The sequence below is a fragment of the Helicoverpa zea genome, chromosome 17 (assembly GCF_022581195.2).
Source record: "Helicoverpa zea isolate HzStark_Cry1AcR chromosome 17, ilHelZeax1.1, whole genome shotgun sequence".
Taxonomy (NCBI): Eukaryota; Metazoa; Arthropoda; class Insecta; order Lepidoptera; family Noctuidae; genus Helicoverpa; species Helicoverpa zea.
Genome location: NC_061468.1, coordinates 10,012,867 through 10,038,864, shown reverse-complemented (window position 1 = coordinate 10,038,864; position 25,998 = coordinate 10,012,867). Strand labels below are relative to the sequence as shown.

Genomic DNA, 25,998 nt, shown 5'->3' with positions numbered 1-25,998 from the left:
CACAGCCGATTTACTCGGAAACTATAAGTACTACAGTGATGAAATTTGATGGGAATATGTGTTGTATGAACCGCTACAAAAATATGACACTAAATAGTAAAAAAAAGAATTGGGGGTGGGGCCCCCCATACATGTAACTGAGGGATGAAATTTTTTTTTTCGATGTACATACCCGTGTGGGGTATCAATGGAAAGGTCTTTTAAAATGATATAAAGTTTTCTAAAAAACATTTTTCTTAAAGTGAACGGTTTTTGAGATATCAGCTCTCAAAGTCGTAAAAAGTATGTCCCCCCCCCTCTATTTTTATAACTACGGGGTATAAAATTCTAAAAAAAATAGAGGTGATGCATGCTAATTAACTCTTTCAACGATTTTTGGTTTGATCAAAGTATCTCTTATAGTTTTTGAGATAGGTTGATTTAACTGTAATTTACGGAACCCTTCGTGCACGAGTCCGACTCGCACTTGGCCGGTTTTTTTTACACTCATACGACGGCAGGGGATATATATTTAGATTACGGTTGATTTTATTATATATGTAGGCAGATTGAGTCTCATATTGACGTCTAGCAAATACGGTTCGAATACTTGGGGAGTGGGCAACAATGTCTTTCCGTCTTCTCTTTTGAATATCGGGGTCATAAGGGATTGATTTATGCAAAGTTAGTACATACATATTTAATAACAAGAAACTTGTAAGCAAGAAAACATTTTAGTTCAGATTAGATATAGATCTAACAACCTTAGTATCAGGGTGTTTTCAAGAAATCCTTAGCTGTGGGGAAGCGTCTCAAAGTTATATCCGTTTTGAAATTATGACAAAACACTATCTTCACGCACTCGGAAAAAGTAATCTATCTCTATCCTTAGACTGTCTCTGTACTAAACGATTGTCTGTCTTAAAATTGGCAGTTTTTTCCTGGAAGCCCGACAAACGGGGAATTTATTATTTCGCATATGGTTTGGTAAAGAAACTCTCCCTTTTACATGAAATTAGTCAGATAAGATTAATTTATTACATAACTGTACATATTGATGTCAAGTTGGAAAGCAATACTTACTTGACGGCCTTATGTATTTATTTAATAACACAAAACATTTTAGCTGAGATTAGATCTCTAACAAGCTTGGTATCAGGATGTTTCCAAGAAATCCTTAGCTGTGGGGAAGCGTCTCAAAGTTATATCCGTTTTGAAATTATGATAAACCACTATCTTCACGCAATCTAAAAAGGAATGTTTGTACTTTTTTGACTCTAGACTATCTGCGAACCAAATGTACCTAATTTAAATTACTTCAGTAGTTTAAGCGTGAAAGCGCGACAAACAGATGTATAACAGCAAAGATCTATAGGTATAACTACAATTAAAAAAAAACTTTTAATCTTAATATACAATAAGGCAGATAAAGATAACATTCATTTATTGGACAACTGTTACGTATTGATCTTTGTTGGATAGCAATACGTACGACTTACGTGCTTATTTAATAAAACTTAAACAAGAAACGGTTTAGTTTTGATTAGATATCTAACAAGCTTGGTATCAGGATGTTTCCAAGAAATTCCTAGCTGTGGGAAAGGCGCGTCTCAAAGTTATATCCGTTTTGAAATTATGACAAAACATAGCCCTGACATGAAACTTATCCGCGGTTGCTGTTATAAAGGTAAACTGATATTAATAGTGTATTGTTACGTCAACGCGTTTGTAAGATAAATAAATGATAACTGTAGAGATGCGCGAGATAAGTACATATTTTTTACTTATTTACCCATATTTTTCCAGTTGCTCAGAAGGGTTATTTATTTACGCTATTAATTCGATACCTACTTTATATTTATAAAAGCATTTGAAATCAGATAGTTACCTACATTTCGTAATACGGGGGAACGTTTTCCCTTACTCAGACAAAATATAGCCTAAATTCTCTATAAAAGTCTAGCTTCACGACAGTGAGAGAAGTTTTAAATCGGTTCAATGGTTTCGGAGACTTTTGAGAACAAACAAAAAAATGTTACCAGGTACAGGATAGAAAATATTAGGTACGAGGATTAAAGACGTAAGTTACAAAAAATATATTTTTTGTCGCCAGAAACTTTACACTGCAGTGCACACTAATCGGTGTCGTGCCGGTGTCGCCTCGCCTCGAGGCAAACCTAGTCGATTCTCTGTCACCGCCCTTACGCCTCACTGACGCACGTACAGATGTAGGTGCTGCTAGATGTGGCGACCGCACTTTATTCCTAAACTGTAGCGTATGTGGAAAGAGCAAAATGCTGAGCAATGGCTTATACGACCACATCGTTTTGAGTAAATATTGTAAAATTGAGCCATGGAAAGATGCACGAACTTATATTCTAGAACACTTTTTTTTTTTTTTTTAACGACGTCAAAAATCATCAAATGACCCCTTCCGCTGTGGGTTAGCAGCGGAGAGGGAGTGTCAGACTCTTACTGACTAAAAACCGTCGTGTTCCGTCCTGGGCCTTTTATGTACCAGGGCCGCGGTATCTCTTTCGAACAACCCGCAGCCCCAGCAGGCCTTGGCCCTGCTGGGCCCCGCTGGGGTATTCTCGAACACCTTCTATTTGTTTATTATGACGAAATTCCTACTGCTCTTGAGCTAATTAAAAGGTACCAAACCAGTCAAACTGCACAACCGTACATCAAAATAACTTTCTTAAACACTGTTTAGACTCCAATTTGCACTTTTACATAAATCTGCCACATCCATAAATAATTCTATCTTATCATTCATTCTCTTTCACCATAAAACTAACCACATCTAGCACCACCTAAATCTACAACCTTTACATCTCGCGAACAGTCCAGTCCCCCCTCCCCGTCCTACCGCATTCGTAAAACAATTGCCGATCGTGTGCACAAGTCATCCCCCAGGTGAGCTGTCAACGAGCTCTGCTGTAATTGAGGATAGCGAGACGAGGCAAGGAAAATACTGAGTCACTGTAGTGATGAGGCAAGACGGTGATGAAGTAAACATGTTTTAGACTTTAGAATGTGATAGAGGGAGTAGGTTTAATATGGAAAAATAAGCATGTTTTAAATGATAAAGCTATGGGTGATCGGGTTACAAGTCATCTCCAAGGTGAGCTGTCAACGAGCTCTGCTGTAATTGAGGATAGGGAGACGAGGCACGGAAAATGCTGAGTCACTGTAGTGATGAGGCAAGGAATTGCGTGGTGTGATGATGTAAGACAGTGTTTAAGTATATAAACATGTTTTAGTGAGAGACTTAAGAAATTATGTGTATTAAAAAGAAATAGGTAATATTATTTTGTAATGATTTAAATAAAATTATGATGAGCTGTTAACAAACCTTTGTTTAATTGCGAATACGATAAAGCGAGGCGAGGTTGTGATGAGTCAAATATTTGTTTTGTATGATGAGGCAAGACGGTGTTAAAGTAAACATTTACTGAACCATATAGAAGTAAACTAAGTTATAAATATAAATGATGCAGAAGTTAAATACTTAATTGTTGACCCATATAAGTAAATAGCTGTACTGACATAAGAAAATATTTTTTTTTTACAAAATTCTCGCAGATAAATGCAGGCATATTAGCGTGAGTGTGAATGAAAACAAGCCAAGAATTTTGACGGCAAGCATAATGGCATTGCCATAGTAAAGGTAGATTTTGTCCATGTGTGAGATACCGTCCCTTAATTTCCGGTGACAACCCCATAGAAGATATAGGGTGGCCTATTCTTAGGTGGATCTCACACTGCCACGCCTTATGACACATATCTATGAACACATTCTTCGATTAATTTATCTAAAAAATACTGCAGCCTGCCTATTTTAGGTGAATGAAAAAAAGCTATTTTTTTAGGTAATTTGTTAAGTACCTTGTGTAAATCTATGTGGTTGTTTGAAAAATATGCACCGTTCCCAGAATATAAATAAATATAAACATCCGAATTGAGGAACTCCTCGTTTTTGGAAAGTCGGTAAAAAAATATATTTGTACTTTGTATGTATATAGAGCCAGATCTTCAAACCTAGACAAATTTGTGTCGGTGGAGTTTGTTTCACCATTTCTTCTTTCCAGCAAAAACGTATATGAAATGGCAAAGGGCTGGTATTTTGAAAATTATTTCTCTTCAAAAAGTACAACTTTTCAACTTATTTTTTCATTCCAGGTATATCAAAATATTTCCCATCTATAATACAAAAATGTGGTTTAAATGCTGATGTGTGGTACTGTGTGATCCGCCTTACTTCCGTATCATATGGCATAAACAAACTATTAAATGAGGGTGAAAACGTCAGTAGCAGAATGTTTTATCAATATTAAGGGCTTTTATCAAAGATAGTTCCAAAATAGGGTGACCTTTATATCAATTATATTATAGTTATTTTTGGGTGTGTTCACTAGCCCTGGTGAATCAAATTTTTTTTCGTATTTGGTATGTCTGTTATTTTATAACCGACTTCCCAAAAAGGAGGATGTTCTCAATTTTTTTTTCAGCTTTTAGGTGAAACGGTTACCTTTTAAATAAGGGGACCATATTAAACCATGAGGAGTATCTTTAAGAGTAACTTTTCTTTAGAAAACCTGAAATTCAGTCTCCACAAATAGTGGAATAACTTCGGCAAATCGATTACTAGTCTTTAGTCTCATCTGTTTGAGAAACTATCGAGATTTCAATTGAGACAGAGTAAGCCCGGCTCCTATGTCGAAAAAACGGATCGTTTTACTTACCAAACGTGATTTTGTAGCTGTAAAGTATATTTAGACTTTAACTTAAAAAATAAAAATCGTATATTTTTAATAAGAACAAATGCATGGAAAATAATATAAATTATGGCAGCTGCAAAAGTCAAAAACTGATAAAAATTTTCTTGAAAGAAAATAAATATATAATTATAAAAAATAAAATTGTTAAGTTTTTTCAAAGCAATATTATGAAAAGATTTAAATAATTCCACGAAAGAATCCTATATTTTAATTTCCAAGTACTTATCTAATCAGTATGTAAGCAACAGTTCTAGGAACTCTTTATCCCCAACAAAATACCCAATTCACAATAAAGCAACAAAACACGCGATTCTTCGAAACTAGACACAATAACAACTAACACAATAACTTGGCCAAAAAGGTCATTAAATTTGAATTTACCTCCGACCATGCGTTACAATAATTCTTGGTCGTTACAATAACATCAAACGTCAGCTTCAATAGAACCTTTGTACTTCTACGTCACGCTATTAAAATCACAAGTTGTCTAAGCACCAAACAATAATGTAGAAAAATTCGCGACTCGAAAAAATACCTACGAAATAGAATGGCAGGCAGCCGCTATGGTTCCGTTACGCTATAAAAACCCACCCGAGCAAACTCTGTAATTCCGCTCCGTCCCGACCGATATAAAATATGAAAGACTGAGCGAAATTCGCCTCGCTCCCCCAGCACGCGCTCGGCTCTCTCCGCCGACCTTCGGCTAACTTCGTACCGCGCCGTAGCGGCAGTTTCGTAGCACCGGCCGCTCGTAGTTCACGTAGCGGCTCGTAGCCAGTACTGTTCATATTTCGGTGTATGTGGTTTATTCAGTGTATAGTTCGTAATGTATGTGTGAATTAAATTGTGAAGTACTCAAATGATGTGTGTGTTGGATACAAGTATTTACGTGTTTGCCGATAAGCCCGTTTGATGGTTCGGAAAAATGGTATGCATACTTTTTAATGATAAGTATGATTAGTTAATGGTAGCGCTTAGCGTCTTTATGGACGAAAATTTTCTTTTACGATTGAAGAAAAGCTTTTAATTAATTTATACAGTTTAAAATTTCTCGCAGGTCTTGAACAAGGTTTGATAAAATTATGTAGATTGTTCTCTCTTATAGTACTTTTGACACTTTTATAAGACACTTCTCTCTTTTATATTATGTTAATGATATTGTGGTGGGTTTTTTGCGAGGTTATTTATGGGTGCTTGTCAGAATTAATATCCTTCTAAAGCGAGGTATATTTCTTTGACATGTTACTTACGAAACATGCCACAGTGTTTTAATTTTTTTATAAATGAAAAATCGCGTGTGATATACGCATTGACCTACCACGTTACATCTAATCTATTCTTACCTTACTCACCAATTTTCACGAATAAAATCGAGTCTCTTTTCCAATTGTCTGTAGGTACAGTCGATTCGCATTACATTCCCAATATACCCACGTTTGATTCGTTCTCTCGATTCTTATATTTTCGTCACTCGATTCAGATTTGATGCATTGACGTTGATTGTTCTCGACAAAATTACTTCGAGAGGAAGCAGAAATTCAATACGGTTTTGTTCGATATAGCTGGAGTTTTCACGGCAGTCTTATTGTCTTTATTTCTTTTCATTTATACGTGTACTTGTGTGAATATTTTCTTCTTTCATATTTACTCGACTGTAATGAAATTACAGATGATATTTTAAGCTATAGCTACCTACTATTTTGTTAATACGTTGTGCCTTTAGATAAAAGAGAGTATAGAGGGAATAAAGTTAAATAGGATTTTGAATGAATGGGTATTGTTAACAATTTAGTCACGTAGAACCCTAATCCATAGTTGTATAAAAGTTTTTGCGTGGGCCCTAATCCCTTTAACGACAAAATGCTTTTCAAAAACATTTTAATAGGCTCCTATATCATTACTACAAAATGGGTACAAATAGCAGACAAAACCGCAGAGAAAACTAGTCTTTTATATATTCAAAAAGCTTAATGCACATAATCTATTTAAGTCGTAAGCCTTTTGAAGTCTTGAACTGAACTTTAGTAACATCATTTGAGCTACGTCAGAGCTTAAACTTAAACTATAGCTATGAGATTAGCGCTAAGAACGGACTATCGCTCGAAGGACTCATAGGCGGATCTCACACTAGCGCGTAACATGATTGGTTCATCATCATTGACGCGTAACACAAGCCAGTTTTATTCGCAATGTGTAGTACTTATTACGGTCGGCTTTGTAAGACGTAGTAGATTGGAACGTAGTGTGAGGCAGTGTGTGATCCGTTTTTGTTTCGGTTGATTTCATCGTATAGAAGAGTAACGTGGATTTTTTATTTAGATTACAAGTTAGTGTTAGTAATGTTATAGTAAGGGATAGAAGTGGTATTTTAGGTATGAGTATGTTCGAAACGTGGTAATAAGCAATGTACCTTTACTTAATAATTATAAGTGTATTTTTAGAAGTGAAGAAAAATAATTTTGTATTTGACTTCTTTAAACCTTCCTTATTATAAAACGTGGACTTAAAAAAGTAGGTACAGGCATTTGTACTAGGTTTAAATCACCGTCTCCAACGAAAGTAAGGCTTTAAACCTAGTACACAGCCTGGTACTTTTTGGAACCCTGTTTCATAATGGCACCATGTTATGATATCTAAAATCATTTTTCTTTTTCGGTGGGAAGTCATCAAATGCAACTCCCCCTGTAAGTGCAGCTTGGAGTCAGTATCAGACTCTTACTAACTAAAACCCACCACGTTCCTTCTTAACCCCTTCATATACCAGGGCCGCGGTAACTCTTTCGAACAACCCCGCAGCCCCGGCAAGAATGTCCCTTAGAACGAGCATTGATCGATGCTCGTGCAATGGTTTAGCATGAGAAAACTGACAGCTGTGCAACTGTAAACTATATATATCTATAAATAGCTTGATAATGACACAGTGACTGTGCAAAAATAATAAACTAAGTTTGATTGATTTTAGCTTATATGTTCGGTTTGTTATGCAGAAAAGGAAATTTAAATTTGCGCGTGCTAAGTTTGACTTATCACGTTTTTTAATTTGAAATTTAGCAAAATCGCGACCACTTTAGAAAATTATGCCGACAATATTAGTGTATAAGTTTTCTAGTCGATCTCTAAGGATAAGCAATACTTTATGTTGTGGTGTTTTGACAGACATTTTTTTATTTAAAAAGTTTAATATAATGTGGCTGGTGTTAGTTAACGTGTTAATTAGTTGTAAAATGACATATAGCTTATCAGTCTAGTATGTTGTATCTTAGCTGTAGTGCACTGACTTTTCCACAGTTGGGTAAAGCCTTAAAAGATGGGACAGTGGGAAGCAGCTTGCTTTCTACTTGGCTCCAAAAATTACTTCCTTTCAACACATATAATATTCTATGAATACATATAACTCTATACATCTAAAAGTGTGTCTGTTCGTCCTTTCACATAGTAACGGAACAACGGATCCACACGACATTTTTGCATAGAAATAGTTTATGGGTCATGATATGACATAGAGTTTTTATCCCCAAAAAATGTATGGAAAACATAGGCAAAGTTGCAGGAAAAATGATAGTTTTAACAAAAAAGGTCGTGTTCCCAGAATTTTGCGAGAATAAATAAATTGATAGACTTGAAACTCAATATCTTGAAAACTTTGAATTTGTATTCTTTTTGAATAAATAAAAAACCGCATGACTGACCCAGATATTCTGCTCGCGAATGTAATATTGGTAGTGACGTGATGGTAATACAAATCATATTTTTTATTTACATGTGATATTAGTATGAAGGGCGTAGAAAAAATAAGCGACGCGATTTTTTGTCATAATGTTATGACTGAATTTATAAGTTAACCTTTCAAATAAGTATAAGTTATAAGCTTTTAGGTATGTACCTACTGTTTGTACTTACACTAGGTAACAATTAATGAATGGTTAGTTACAAAAGTTCCCATTATAAATTTACTCTAAATATCAATTTTGCTTTTAAAATATATCTCAATCGCCTCATTATTATAAAAATACACCTATATTCTATATTAAAATTAACAATACAGTAACTGACCCGGTTTCGCTGCATTACAGTGTATTATAGCAGGTTAAGCTCAAATATCGGTGCTTCTAGCGAAGTAGCTGGTCTTACGAGGAACATAATCTCTTAGGCGCTCTCATTATACTCTTGCAAGAATAGCCTGTTTGTCTCAGGACTTGCGGAGTCTTGATAATATGGGACGGGTAGTTTTTTTGCAAGGAAGTTCATAGTGTAGGAGTAGCTGCTATGTGAAGACGTTTTTATTTTTGGATTCTATTGTTTTCCTAGTGAGTACTGGATCGTGCAATCGTATTAATTGTAGGTTAGAAGCGTTTGTGGTAGCTAATCTGTATCTCGTAAGCTGGTTTACAACAGGTGAAATTTTAGGGGTATTCCCGCTCGGTAACACCCTTTCGTCAACACTGTTGACGATCGGGAAAAAAAAGATTCGTTCGTTCGCAGTGTCCATGAATGCTGGTTTTTATTTTTAAAATATGGAAATAAAATGTCACGGATTTTTAAAATGTTTTAATGGATTATGTTAGATCTTTTAAAACACAATTAATTAGAAAATAAAAGTGACCTTATCATGTGCATAATAACCATTTTACACTAAAATAATAAGTAGCGTTCGTCAACACTGTGAACAAACGAAACTTATTTTTCCCGATCGTCAACAGTGTTGATGAAAGGGTGTTACCGAGCGGGAATAACCCAAATTTTATTGACCTCTAGGGGAAATTCTGAATTTACTCAAATATCGGTGTTTCTTCTAGCTAGTCTTACGAGGAACATAATCTCTTAGGCGTTCTCATTATACTCGTGCAAGAATAGCCTGTTTGTCTCAGGACTTGCTGAGCCTTGATAATATGGGACGGAGTTGCTGTACTGTTTCTGCTGGGTACTTTTTTTTGCAAGGAAGTTCATACTGAAGGAGCGGATGTCATGTGAAGCCGTTTTTAGTTAAGGATTCTATTGTTTTTCTAGTGAATAATTTCTGAGTACTGAGCTAGGTTACATTCCTGGATCGTGTATTTTAATTTAAAATACAGAAGCGTTTGCGGTAGCTTGAAGTTGGCAATACTATAGAGTCTAGTCTGTATCACGTAAACTGGACTATAAATTACGTTTTTTTTTACTCTCGGGAAATCTGTAAGAAATAAAGTGAGGTATAAGAAAACATGTGTGATGATATTATATTGTTTTTAACGGTTAAATAACTCTCAGCCATGTAACATAGATGGCGCTGTGTGTGCGACCACTCAGTTACCACCATCTTTTTTTAATTCACCGTTATAATTTTATTACCTACGTATCGTACAATTTCCTCGAAAACTGTCGTTTTCACATTTTTATTTACTTTAGCCTACATTACTCTTAGAGTACCCTGCAAACCAAACAGTCGGCCGACAGTTGACCCGATGCGATAGTTGGAATATTTTTTTAAAAGAAAATCTTGTTTTCATTCGGTCTGATACCGGCTAAATACCTGATCTTTGTAATGTGTGTGCTACCATTCGTCTTCCTATAGATTTATGAGCCTAAACAAACTATCGTCCGACTAAAAGTTTGCAGTGTGTGGATACTCTTAGTGTTAAAGTTTCAATATACCGCAATGACTATAATTTTCTTTTAAAAATTGTACGTGTTATTATTTTGTACTTGACCTAGTTCTCGGTTTCAATAGTAATTAGTGATTATAGTAATTAGTCCTTGATGGAGTTTTTAAGGTCATTAACCTTATAAAAAACGAGTGGTTTATTTACCTTTGTGTTAAAAACTGTGCAATAATTGTTATTAAAAAACTTAGATGACATTTTAGACTTAGGACTTACAATAAGAGATAGCAGCCAAGTATCATATGCCCAGTTAAATATTTGCAAAATGCACGATGAAGTTTTTACAGTGCTTGCCGCGGTCATACTACGGATGAGTGACCAGTTTTGACTAAGTACGATCTATAATAACTACCCACCCAAAAAAAATGTGAAAGGCTGCCAAGTTCGATAATATGGAAATGCTTCGCCTATAAAAGAAGTGAGATCTGAATAAGTACCAAGTTCCATACACATACCTCAATTAAAAATAGTTACTTTTTGTAGTGTATGCAGGTACATGTGCATCATTGTATAGGTTATGTCATTATTATGACGCCTCGTGCGCATACGTCACTCGGTTATAAATACCGGATCGAGCGGTGGGGAGTCAGTCGTTGTCAGACTGTCGACCTGTGTGGTGGTGCGTTGGCGAGTCGATTAACATAATAAAATGAGCGTACAATACATTGGCGACGAGGATAAAACCGTGAGTGTTTGGACCAACAGTTACCTATTATCTAATTTTTATAATTTTGAACTACCTATTAGTTCTGTGATCCAGAAAAATATTTGATATACAAGGTTATACTAAATAATTTGTCCTATTCATGCCTATACCAAATTAATGTATGCTAAATAAGCTTTGACAACAAGTAACCTCTGACCGATGTTAATATTCAATCATATTAAAAAGAGCAAAAGGAAAGAAGGAAGGGAAGAGAGTAGAATGACAAAGTATACATAACTTTTATGTTCATGTATGTATCACCCGAATTGCAAACAAATTTTAACCTTTTTACGTAATTCTTTGTTTAAGTTTACCTTGTTACAATTCTAATGGAAGTAGCAATATTTATTGCAGGTGTTAATATTTATCAAATGAGTAATTTATAATACGAAATCATTACTTGGTGATCAGTTTACTCATTCTTAAACCTGCATCAAAATTTATTCAATAATAGGCATTTATTGGAAGCAATATAAAGTTGCTGGTTGTTGAATTGTCGTCAAGACGACTTTAGCAGTGGTGGGATTTCCTAGAGGATATAATACAATAACCTATTTGCCTTATAATCAATTGTGTTTAATAATTGTTGTGCTTGCATGCCAACAAGGCGGAATGTACACGGATCTTATTATGTTGTTTACAATCCTATTTTGTAAGTGCCTGCATTCTAAGCAAATAAAGACCTATTCTATTCCAAAAATCTGCTGGTCATTAAATTGACAGCTTGACGGTTAGCAGTAGTGTATATCTACTGGTCATTAGATTGACAGCTTGGCAGTTGGCAGTAGTGTGTATCTACTGGTCATTAAATTGACAGCCTGATTGTTGGCAGTAGTCTATATCTACTGGTCATTGAATTGACAGCTTGATGGTTGGCAGTAGTGTGTATCTACTGGTCATTAAATTGACAACCTGATTGTTGGCAGTAGTCTATATCTACTGGTCATTGAATTGACAGCTTGATGGTTGGCAGTAGTGTGTATCTACTGGTCATTAAATTGACAGCCTGATTGTTGGCAGTAGTCTATATCTACTGGTCATTGAATTGACAGCTTGATGGTTGGCAGTAGTGTGTATCTACTGGTCATTAAATTGACAACCTGATTGTTGGCAGTAGTCTATATCTACTGGTCATTGAATTGACAGCTTGATGGTTGGCAGTAGTGTATATCTACTGGTCATTAAATTGACAGCCTGATTGTTGGCAGTAGTCTATATCTACTGGTCATTGAATTGACAGCTTGATGGTTGGCAGTAGTGTATATCTACTGGTCATTAAATTGACAGCTTGGCAGTTGGCAGTAGTCTATATCTACTGGTCATTAAATTGACAGCTTGACAGTTGGCAGTAGTCTATATCTACTGGTCATTCAATTGACTGTACACGCATAAATTATCTGGCGATAGTTGTCAACTACTGCAACAACTAAATAGTAAATCTTGATAATTTTTATATTTTCTGTGCCCGGTGATTTGGATCATAAAAAGCTTCCAAACTTAACTTCTCAGAGTCTAGTCAACAACTTATACCTGCTATATTGTTCTGGTACTTAACTAACTTAATTCAAGTGCTTGCAATATAGAGGATATTACAAGAACAAACTGGTGGGTTATATACTCAACGGTTCTACAAATGACAAACATGTGCTAGGTATCTAGTTAAACAAACAGCACATTGAGGGACCGTAGTAGGTTGGCCATGTATGTTGAAGAACTCGCCCAGCTATAACTGGTATGTATTCACCTATGCACAACATCCAAGTCCATCAACACCTCTAGTGGGTTGCCTACCCATAATAGTGTTAATTATAACAGTTGCTCAGTCACCCCAGGTATAATTTCAATACTTTTACTTTATTTTGCTGTATTAAAGAGGTTGTTATACAACAGAGATATTCCAGAAGATACAGAACAGTAGAACAGCATACAAGCAGCAATACTAGCTGGAAAATATGGATCAAAATTTTGGTATTCAATAGATAGAATCTTTGGTAAACATGCTAGCTCACAATTGTAATTTCAGTACTTTAGGTTGATATAAAACTCTTAGATCAAAAGAATATGGAACTAAGCATTGGAGCAATCTGTGATTTATTTGACAATGCTACTTTATCTACCCAACTGCCTCGTTGGTCTAGCTGTCGCAAGCGCGGCTGCTGAGCACGAGGTCTCGGGTTCGATTCCCGGGTCGGGCCTGGAAGTTGGTGATTGATACACCCGTGCATCGGAAAGCACGTAAATGTCGGTCCTGCGCCTGATCTCTTTCCGGTCGTGTCGGATTGCCGTCCCATCGGGTTATGAGAGTGAAGGAACAGTGAGTGCACCTGTGTCTGCGCAAATGCTTGTGCACTATAATATGTCCTGTGCAGTTGGCTAATCCCCTTACGTGAGTACAGCCGCCGCCCGTAGCCGATAATCGGCTAGGAGGACATCATCATCATTTACCCAACTGGGCCGTCTCATCTGTGACAAAAAATCTTTTAAGGATGATACCTGGAAGGAGTTCCAATGTAGATACTTACTCTGGGAACTGTCTAATGATGATTAGCTCATGGATGATTGTTGCAATCAAGTTCTCAAAAGTTGATGATTGCGTGTGCTTTTAAAACCTTCAAGATTCAGGCTTGAATGAATTTTAATTGGTATCTTGGCCTCTTTTTTATTGATTTACATTGGTGTTTACAAATAGTTTAACAAAGTGGCCCTCATTATAATATTGTTATTTGCAAATTATGTTTTACAGTATTGCAGTACCAATAAGCAGTATAAGTACATTGAGAGTTGTGGAAGAATATGCTTCCATAGGGGCGAATAACATAACCATATATGAACATATATGAAATAGAATCCATTTATTGATCTCAAGTTAATAAATCATCACATTAATATATTCTTGAAGTGCACACCTACTTGTAATATAAAGTTGTGTAATTTCCTCAACCCATCCCATAAGATAAGATCCATATGGGTGGTGGGATGGATATCTATTAACAAAATAATGTCCTGTGTCCATAGCGTTAGGGTTAATAATAATTGATCTTAGAACACCAATCTTAGGTTACCGTAAGACAATTGGAATCGCACGAGAGGTAAAGAACTTTATCACTATTTACATTTATCGACATTTATTACTCTTTTGTGCTAATTAAACTACACAGTTGCGTCGACATTTGGTTAATAATAACTAAAATATTATTAAGTTCCTAAGTCCTACTGCAAAATATAATCTGAGTAAGTGTTCCTTAAAGTATAGGAAGTAAAATTGCCCTTAGTCACCAAATCGTTTAAAAATTTACTGGGGTGCTGTCCCTATAAAAGATAATAATATTTTTATATTCTGGTTGTCTAACTAAAACAACGTAGATAAAGTCAGCTGCAATAAAGGGTAAGCGCTTTTGAACGAAACAATAAACATACTTATGCAGCCAACTATACTTACATAAAAAAAAAAAAAAAAAAAAAATATTACGTTACCTATACGTGGTCATGAAATTGGAAAAGCGTAAAATATTAAAAATGGAAGCAGCACAAAGCTGATCATCAAATTGATGAGGTCAAGTATGACATGAGAGCAGCATAGCTGCTCATGAAATTGAGATATAGAATTAGAATCCCACATTTATCTATGTGTAGACAGATGTTTTAGAAAGGTTAGCGGTTGTTTTGCAAAAGGAAAATTGCATCGACTAGAAAACTGTTTATGAGCTGCTGTCACCTTGTTGAAAGGAAGAAGAGCATGAGTTGAGGGTCAGGGACTCTTCTATTTTATGGTGATGCAGAATGTCACAGCTTCAAAATATATAGTGCAAAGTTAGTGACACCTGTTAAAGTGCGTTCGTTGCATAATATGGTTCTAATTAGTTAAAATCTGATTCGTAATGTTACTTTACACCTTCGTTATAATCAATATGTAACCATGACACTAAAAAGCTTACCATCAAAGCATAATAATTCTTTGACTACTTAAATTTTTGAAAACCACATTAGGAAAAGCAAACAAACATTACAGAACGCAATGTCCGGTGATAATAGTGTTCTTGGATGCCTAACCGAAATATAAGTATCCCTATCGCACTATTATATGCAGTAAGGTATTCATATGTTGGGTGTTGAATGCTAAGAAGCTTACAGTTTCTTGACTAGATATTGGACATACATTGATGTAGGGTATTTAAAGCCTATATCAGAATTTCAGCGAGTGTACTAGCAGAAACGTGCAAAGTACCAGCGCTGATCAATAGGGTTGAAGACCAGATTGTTTGTTACATTGCTGAGATAATGATAGGCTTTGATATTCCACTCTCAAATTAAAAACTACATATTACCAAAATTAGTTGAGTTAGCATTCTCTTGCTTACAAGGCACACAAAGTACTTAACTCGTACATAGAACTACAATTTAAACCATTAAATTGGTGACAAAATATGTGGTCGCCATTAAATTGGAGACAAAGTATGTGGTCACCATTAAATGGGTGACAAAGTATGGAGTCACCATTAAATTGGAGACAAAGTATGTGGTCACCATTAAATGGGTGACAAAGTATGGAGTCACCATTAAATTGGAGACAAAGTATGTGGTCACCATTAAATGGGTGACAAAGTATATGGTCATCATCAAATTGGAAACAGTCCATCTAGGTCACCATTCAATTGGGACGATCTTATGTGATTACTTTCCTCGTACGGCTCGTACGGTTTTGAATGAGTGAAAAGCATTGATGAGGTACCCTAATGCCGATCTTTTACCTTGGAACAATGCATTCTGTATCAGTTTTAAGTGAAGTCGAACCAAGCAAGATGAGTGCTCATTATCTGAAGGTACAGCAATATTTGAGACTTGCTTGATTTCACATGGACTGATTGGCGGGATGTCTGCCAAATGGACGGATCATCTCTAGTGTAGATATAATACAGGGCCGGAACAGCGGCTACAAAACCTGAAGTTAAACTTGCCGGCCTGATATCACTGCTACGAATTTGTCTGGTTGAGCCTGAAGCAGATGCTGGTATGTTACCGTCTGCAAAGGGACGGATTTTTATTTATGTTTATTTCACAAGGGAAGGGATGTAGTGTCCTGCAGTATCACCGATATCTGTCGTCTCCTTAAATGGAAAGGGAAATGAAATGGAAACGGAACAAAGTAAATCAGTTTGATGGCAGTGTGATCGGTGGACTGATCTGATAGCGTGGTTTTGTTGTGCTGCAGGTGTTTGATAGATCTTTAAGAAATGAGTTTGATTGTTGGACTTTTTGAAACAAGGTTAAAATCAAAATAACAAGGGAGAGATGTAGTGTATGCAGGTACATGTGCATCATTGTATAGGTTATGTCATTATTATGACGCCTCGTGCGCATACGTCACTCGGTTATAAATACCGGATCGAGCGGTGGGGAGTCAGTCGTTGTCAGACTGTCGACCTGTGTGGTGGTGCGTTGGCGAGTCGATTAACATAATAAAATGAGCGTACAATACACTTTTTATACTTCGGCCGTTCAGAGAATGCGTTCCTGACACCTATCAGTTAGTCACGACTAGTGATGGGCACAACATAACACTGAGTTCGTTACCGTTCCTTGAAAATGAACCGCCGCATTATTTTAAGATTATTTTCGTTTTAAATTGGCGGAATCATTTGTTTTATATTTTAGTTATTTAAATGGAAACCAAAAAAAGGTAATATTCATATAATAAAATTGTTTTATTTATTCTTTGTTACAAGTACATTGAATTGAATGTGCGAACAGAATATTAATCAGACTCCGATTTGCTTGAGGAGGTGGTGTCTTCATCATCATCTTCGCCTACATGTATAATTATATTATTATCAATAACAGAATCAATCCTGATATCTCTGTCTAACACAAGCCTGGTAATCAAATAAAAACAGATCGAAAACACTTGAAAAACGTGGTCTATGCGCACGAAACGACAACGGACGACTGTTTTAGCGTCACAAAATGGCGGCCCATAACGCCATTTGGGGTTACCATTTTTAATCTAAGTATAAAAATGCGGTTTGGTCATAGTTTTATTTTTATATTTCATAAACGTTATAATTAAGTCTTATAGTCCATTATTTTCCAATTCTTAAAAAGAAAATCAAAACGTATTATTTTATATTATAGTTCGGCCATTCAGAGAATGCGTTCCTGACACGTCGCGATTGAACTGACGACGTAACTTTGCAATGGCGTTGCAGTTACGATAAAAATATTTTTGCTGGTTGTTTACCGTTTTAACAATTGAGGAGCATTAAAACAACATTATTATATCAATAATCAATGAATGTTATAATTTTGTGCCAAACTGAGTGTCAAATAACTTGGTAAACAATATTTTTCTAAATCTATACTGCGCTATTACAAGGTTATGTCAGCGGTTTATATTTTGTAGTGCTGTGCTAAAAATAACAGGCAAGTATCGTAATCTGTTCTTATACAGTTATAATATAAAATAATACGTTTTGATTTTCTTTTTAAGAATTGGAAAATAATGGACTATAAGACTTAATTATAACGTTTATGAAATATAAAAATAAAACTATGACCAAACCGCATTTTTATACTTAGATTAAAAATGGTAACCCCAAATGGCGTTATGGGCCGCCATTTTGTGACGCTAAAACAGTCGTCCGTTGTCGTTTCGTGCGCATAGACCACGTTTTTCAAGTGTTTTCGATCTATTTTTATTTGATTACCCGGCTTTTGTTAGACCGAGATATCAGGATTGATTCTGTTATTGATAATAATATAATTATACATGTAGGCGAAGATGATGATGAAGACACCACCTCCTCAAGCAAATCGGAGTCTGATTAATATTCTGTTCGCACATTCAATTCAATGTACTTGTAACAAAGAATAAATACAACAATTTTATTATATGAATATTACCTTTTTTTGGTTTCCACTTAAATAACTAAAATATAAAACAAATGATTCCGCCAATTTAAAACGAAAATAATCTTAAAATAATGCGGCGGTTCATTTTGAAGGAACGGTAACGAACTCAGTGTTATGTTGTGCCCATCACTAGTCGTGACTAACTGATAGGTGTCAGGAACGCATTCTCTGAACGGCCGAAGTATATAACTGTATAAGAACAGATTACGATACTTGCCTGTTATTTTTAGCACAGCACTACAAAATATAAACCGCTGACATAACCTTGTAATAGCGCAGTATAGATTTAGAAAAATATTGTTTACCAAGTTATTTGACACTCAGTTTGGCACAAAATTATAACATTCATTGATTATTGATATAATAATGTTGTTTTAATGCTCCTCAATTGTTAAAACGGTAAACAACCAGCAAAAATATTTTTATCGTAACTGCAACGCCATTGCAAAGTTACGTCGTCAGTTCAATCGCGACGTGTCAGGAACGCATTCTCTGAATGGCCGAACTATAATGATGTCACTTGGCAAGTTTTCACACACCTTGTTATAAACTTACTAAACGCAATAAATCAAGTATTATAATTTTCTATTAAAACTTGCCAAGTAACATCATTAAAAAGTAACTATTTTTAACTGAGGCACATGTAAGGAACTTGGTACTTATTCAGATCTCACTTCTTTTATAGGCGAAGCATTCCCATATTATCGAACTTGGCAGCCTTTCACATTTTTGTTTTGGGTGGGATTTCATTTATTTTTGTAAGGTTGTTTATTTTATTTTTTTCTTATGATGAAGTTAGTTAAGGAAATATCTCATTTATACTATCTTTCAGATTTTTGAATATGCACTATGCTTCTTACAAAGAAATGAACTAGATTATCTAAATTTGCTAGATTTACGAACTGACTGACATGACATGTTATCATATATTATGTTCGTGGATCAAAGTTACACATTCGTTATTTTCGAAAGTGACTCACACTTGGCCGTTTTCAGATTTTTACTTTAATTTGACTAAATACAAACCTTTGTAACGAATTTTAGATCGGTACGACCATTCGAAGATATAATATATAAATATAGATAAAGGACGATGGGCGTTTTGGTACCCGGTCCAACAGTGTTGATTCTAGTACCATTGCGTAGGTCTTGGCAAGCCAAAAAATGTTTACTATGACGACTAGTCCCAATTCCTTGTCCATTTCGCGTGACATCGACTAATAGAATGTATAATGTTCATAAATCATCAACGTAGATGTAGTTCTTAAATCCAACTGTATTGAATAAAAACTGGTAAAGTAACAAAAAAACAAGAATTTGGCCTTCTTAGAATGTTTGCCTGCCCACTGCTTTAAAAAAAGTCTGTGTGCAAACCTTTGCAGTTCACGCAGAATATCGCTTATGTATTTGATGAAAGTCTTTCAGTATTTACAATCAATTAATGTTTAATGATTATCGTGTTTTAATAGCAGGTTTTTTTTTTATTTCATATAATGTGTAGGTACATGGAAGCCAGTATGTTTAAAGATAGTATGTAACTAAAATGATTAGTTGTGTTTTCAGAAATGTTTTGAACTTTTGTCAAATCAGACGACGATTGTGTTTCCGTAGTATGACTCCATAGACTATTACAACCTTTAGATTATAATAGAGTGTATCTCAAACAATTTAAGAAGTCTATTAACTGAGTTTAAAATTATTATACTGACGACATATGCCTCTTAATGAATTTGCATATATGGATGACATACTTGTTTCTATGTCGATTTAATTTTTATCGTTACTCGGATCGGACAGCTAATTGAGGCAAGCCCCATAGTTTTTATTATTGTTCACGTAAATACCTTTCTAATGATATATCATACGTTACTGTTGGAGCGGGTACCAAATCCCATACAAAGTGCCCATTGTCCTTTAGTTCGTTTTAGTTCCTTAGGGGTATAAATTTACACCGGGTATAAATAATGTACACCTTCATTATTTTGAAACTGCCTCACACTTGGCCATTTTCAGATTTTTCCCTTTACCTTGACATAAAGACCTACCTCCATGACAAATTTCAAGTCAATACGACCATTGGAAGTGGTCTAGGTTTTTGATGAGTGAGTCAGTGAGTGTATAGTAAAAATTGCGATTTTCTGACGTCAATATCTCAAGATCTACAATAGGCATATTAATGAAATTTTGTATTTTAGATAAGTGAGGGGGTCTCAATAGATACTAGAAATTTGATATGCCTAAATAAAATAGATTTTGAGTTATAGGGGGGTCGAATTTGGCCCGAAATGGTTCGTGTAACGGCCCACGGCCGGTGTGTCGCTTTTTTTTGCTCGAACTTGGCGGACACACTGCCGTGTGTCTAGATCACGTTGCTACCGTCTCTAAAAAAACATTACAATTTTACTATTTTTCCAACAAAAACCCTCAAAGAAAACAGCCCTCAAAAACCTTATTATACCCAAAAATCCAGCTACACATTTTATTATCAGTTTATTTGGCTAACCAGGCTGCTCAAAATACGAATAAGTTTGCTTAGGGCCCTCTATTACCATTTCATAGTTTAATACGAATAAATATTCATTGAAATTTGCAATATTCATAGGCGGGTGTGGTGTCATTAGGGATGTTTTGATAAGCGGGGGCTGTTTCTATTACGTAATAGGTAGTACGGTTAACTATTTGCTGAGTTTTTAGTTGTGTAAGTAAAGGAAGCACCTACTTTGTTTATTTGATAAAAAGTAACCTGTAATTTTCAATGGTTGTATTTTTCCTTTTTTATGGCTATTAGAAATATGCTTTGGTCCAAGTTCACCGACAAAATAATATAAACGATCGTTTTTCTCAAAATAACTTACTATTTCAATAATTTATAGTAAACAGTTTTTTTTAAAACAAGTGAAGTTTATGTCATTGAGTTATTGGATTTACGTAAATAGTGCAATCAAATGGATGATGAATTTTCCACCACCAGGCTGTTTTTACCATGATTGATTTGTCGTACCTACATAAATAGTCACTTTTATCTAATGCCTGACTGCCTAAGACCATGATGGTTTTCGCATAGAAAGGGGGTTTCGCTCACTAGCTTTGATGATCATAATGTTTGCCAATAAAGTGTAACAAACTAACACACACATATATAATAAAATTAGTATAGACTTTTTATGTAAATTTTTGCACACACTCTTACTGTGTTCGGTGGGAGTGTCAGCCTATTAATCAAAATGATTCATTTTTTTCTTTGTCTTATCGGCACGCACTATATCTATGAAAATGGCTGCGAAAACTATTTGTCTGTTAGTTTGTAATTGCTAGTTACCACACCCTACTTCTAAATATGGAGTCTATATAGCCTTAGGGCTATGGTAATTTTACATATCATTGAACGGATCAACTAATATAGTATTTTCTAAAACGAATAAGTAACAGAGTTTTTGCCAGACTAGTAAATATACCTCTATATTTTGAAAAATAACAAAATATGTACGTAGGTAATTTTCTTCACCATAAAAATGTTGTAATTGCCTGATGGGCATAGAACTACGATATTCTATATAGGTAGTAAATTATGGCAATTTACTATCTATTTTTCAGATCTATGACTTTTAACAAATCCCTAATCGCTTCGGATATCGATACAGGATTAATTCAATGAACATTATCACCAAAGTTATTCAAAGTCAAAGCATTTAATATAGTCTGCATCAGATAAGTTAATACACAAAAACCGATACATTTGTAAATAAATAAAAATATAAGTATGTCTGGTCCAACATTTAGTTTTATATGGACAGGAATAATTCATTTAGTGACCCATTTGCCTAACCTACTTTAGGCTATCGACAGATTTTGTCGCCAAATGTCAGGTAGTTGGAGATAAATTATATAGTAGAGGTGAAAACTTAATGTTACAGAAACAGAGAGATAGGTACTAAAATACCTGACAGTCAACCAGAAAAATACTTCTTTTTACAACCAGTTATCTCATTATATTTATAAATGGTATTTATAATATTGTGTTTAGGTATATAGTAAAGTTCTTGGCATCGATAATATCAAGTGTTAAATCAAAAATACTAATTTAATATCATAGTGTTACACACAATTATAAATTATAGGTAATAGGTTATTGTATAAAAATCCTTATGGGAAACCGCTTACAATTTACCATTTGTACAATATACATTTTACTCGAAATAAGAAGTGCATTTAGAACAATCGAAGTAGTCCACTAAGATCTAATCCGCTAGTTCCCCCAAAAAAACGACAAAAGCACTTATGTTCCCATGTGCTTTATACCTAGTTTCAGTATAAATCTTTTAGTACCCATCTGCATATACTGCACTGCGCTTGAAGGTACCTTTTACGGCAAGATTCTGCTTTCAAGACCTCGGTTACAAATTTCTAGCTGCTCTCTGCTAAACAAGGTGAAAATTTGATATTATATGCTGTGGTCTTACGATAGAGACATTCTTGGCTATGGAATTTGCTGGCAAAGGAACATGGATTTTGAGAATTTTTTATGTTTAAGGTTTTTGGGTTTAGAATTAAAAGTTCGAGTGTAATTAGTGCAAACAGCTAGCTTTACAGATATTAATAAGCGAGAACGTATCCAGATTTATAATTCTATCAGCATCATCTCATCAAATTTTTGCATATATTTATTTTGTATTGCTAATGGCGCAAATAAATACATATCTGCAAACTGACCACTCCTAAACACATATAGTAGATACATATGATCCCTATACATTACATACAGAAATGCATTATTTTTACACACTCCATGTGTCCTCAAAAAAAACTTCTATATTTTCACACCCAGATAACTCTTTGACTATACGAATCGACTTCAACAAACGCCATTTAGTTGAAAGCAATAAAGAACAACTAAACATTGTATTCAAGGCCAAGCATTTACCCCCAGGCGATTCAGAAAATAAGCTGATGAAAAGTGATTAAAAACTTGAATGGAAGGCATTTTATGTCTACAAAAAGATATTTTATATTCAAGGAAGCCCTGCCTTGTCAGTTAACGCCTTTGTCTTTGTATTTATCGTTATAGGCAACCCCCGTAAATTGTTCTTCCGAATTTAAAATTAGCTCCAACATTTTTGGCTTGAGTTTCACAACTTCATTGTTCAATAATAATCTGTAGGTAGTGGCTGTTTTGTTAAGAAAATAATTAAAAATTAATTACCTTTGATGTTCTTTTATACGTTGACCTGAATATAAAGAGTGGGGATGTCTTTGTTTCGAAGTTTGCGAAGTATTATTACAGTCTATTTGACGATTTGAATGCGACTCAATACAAATGCTTCATTTTAATTACATTTTCGAATTTCAAAATATGTACATTTGTGGTATGATGCTCAACTGTTTCGAATAGCTCTATTCCCATAATACATTTTTAAGTATCAATACTAATATTTGCCTAAAACAGAATTTGTAATTCAATGACCTTTCAACCCACATCGCAATTAACCTTAAATAATGTTGCTTAGCTCGTACCATGGTTTCGGTGAATGACCTTGAAATATTTCAACTATAACGAGGCTTTCATACCTCTTTATTTATACTGGGTAAGATCCTCTTCAGAATTATTTCCATTAATTTTGAATTATGAAGATAAAAAAGTACTGACGAATTAAGATTATGCCAGTCTTTGCTCTCAAAAAGGGAAAGTAACATCTGCCAACGAAGAAATTAAACAAACTTTACATTGAATTAGCTCCACAATCTTAATTTAGAACAGTATTCGGAATCTTGTCTCGAAACTTGAGACTGAACGACTGCAGTTTAACTTTAAGTCATTTAACTTTTTTCGTGAAAAATGCAACATCTATTTTGTGTCGTGTTTTTTTTATTAATAGTAGCTGACGGCAAATTAAGTTGAGATACTCGAAAATTCTTCTCAAGAATTCATCTTCTTCATTGTATTAAAAAAACTCCAAAAGTACTTTTAGTATGGCAATTAACTTAGGTACTGGCGTTTTCACGGAATTCTTTCGTTAATTTTCAGTGTATATTGATTTCGTCTAGACTTCTGTACAAATTCGCTAATTTACTTTAATCCGGAGTTGGGATTCAGTGAACGATATTTCGTGAATAGTATTGAAATTATTAGGTCTGATTTCACCAATCAAGATAATCGCGTTCAGTTGTATTAAACTCAGTCAAGTATGTATTTGCTTTTATCACTAAAGTTAGGTATTGAGGCCATCTTATACCTTATATTAAAGGTAAAGCTAAAGATCATTTATTTGTAAAACACGAGTATACAGAACAAAATAAATACATGGTAATGTGTAGTAATGTTAGATGTGTTTAATAATTATCGAAACTTCTTCTTTTCTAATTAAACTAAACAGTAGATATATTATAAATATATATGGTACATGCAGTATAAATCTATAGAAATGGTATTGTTCATGCAATATCTCTTCCCAGATAATAAAATATATATTTGGTTATATTCAGCGAAACCAACCCTAAAATATACGCTTCAATAATTTGAATATCATACTAAATACCCTTTCAGATAAACCATTTTCAAGGTAATTATTTTAGGTAAGCACTATAACTTAGCACTTAGGCATATGACATAGGTACGCATATTAATATGGACGGTAAATCGTCCTATAGTTTGAGAGTTGACTGTACCCATCACATTGTTGTTGTATGACTTAAGCCGCATTCAATAATTAAGTAACTAAATACTTGTACACGTAATGGGTTTATTTTGAAGGTCATTTTCAAGGTGAAATGCTGTCACACGTTAATAGTTTATTTGTTTATAAATGTAGTATCAAACTAATAGCTATATCATCACCGAGCCTTTTCCCAACTATGTTGGGGTCGGCTTCCAGTCTAACCGGATTCAGCTGAATACCAGTGCTTTACAAGAAGCGACTGCCTATCTGACCTCCTCAACCCAGTAACCCGGGCAATCCGATACCCCTTGGTTAGACTGGTGTCAGACTTACTGACAAACTAATAGCTATAGTAAACGTAAAAGTTTGGAAGTGTCAATCTGTGAATGTTTATTACTCTTTCACGCTAAAACTACTGAACGGAATTTGATACGAATTGACAGTAGTAGAGCTAACAACTACTTTTATCCAGGTGCGGAAAACAGCTTTCTTTTTGGGGAAATAGCTAGTCACACATATTTAAAGCTGTGTGTTAAGCTCAATCCATGTAGATACTGAGTAGAGGTGAAAATGTGACGAATAGAAAGAGTCAGCTAATTTTGCTTTTAGTCGGAAAATGGGGTCACATCTTTGCGCTAGATAAATCGGTTCTCTTTTTTAGCTTTACCTTAGGGATTATGTAATGGTGTCCACGGTCGATTTTGGCCACGGCGGCTGTTCTCATTTAAGGAGATCAGCCAGCTGCGCAGGACATATTATAGTTCACGAGCATTTGCGCAGACATAGGTGCACTCCTTATTCCTTCACTCTCATAACCCGATGGGACGGCAATCCAACACGACCGAAAAGAGATCTCTCCGATGCACTCAAATCAATCACCAACTTCCAGACTACGGGCTGCTTTGTGAAAGTTTAAGAAAACCCACAAAGCGATTTCGGCTCGACCCGGGAATCGAACCCGAGACCTCGAGCACAGCAGCCGCGCTTGCGATCACTGGACCAACGAGGCAGTCAAGGGATTATGTATCATGCATAGCATCGAAGACCTATAATGTTCATCCTATCATAATTATTATTAACTCACTAGGTACCTACTTGCTGTTTTGTGTTTTCGAGTTCACTCTAACACTCTAAATGCCTTCGTATGTATGTGTGAAGTTCAAAAATGTATTTGCCTGATCTACTCACTGTAGCAAAACAGTAAAAAAATGTGTTAAATTGCAACATTCATGCGCAAACACACGATACCATTGTACACATTTTTTGATCGCGAACAATTTTAGTGGAATTTCGGCATTACATTCTAAAATCTCGCAGCGATCAATCGAACC

At 35.0% G+C, this 25,998-nt stretch overlaps 1 protein-coding gene across 1 annotated transcript in view; it reads left to right on the top strand.

The window, feature by feature from the left end:
- Positions 1 to 5,497: 5,497 nt before the first annotated feature.
- The window catches only part of LOC124638112 (hemicentin-2-like), a 289,572-nt gene continuing 269,071 nt past the window's right edge, over positions 5,498 to 25,998 (top strand). Inside the window, exon 1 of the mRNA XM_047174965.1 lies at positions 5,498 to 5,691. Within this exon, the coding sequence (XP_047030921.1) occupies positions 5,689 to 5,691 (3 nt within the window). The 5' untranslated portion in view covers positions 5,498 to 5,688. The remainder of the gene's footprint in view (positions 5,692 to 25,998) is intronic.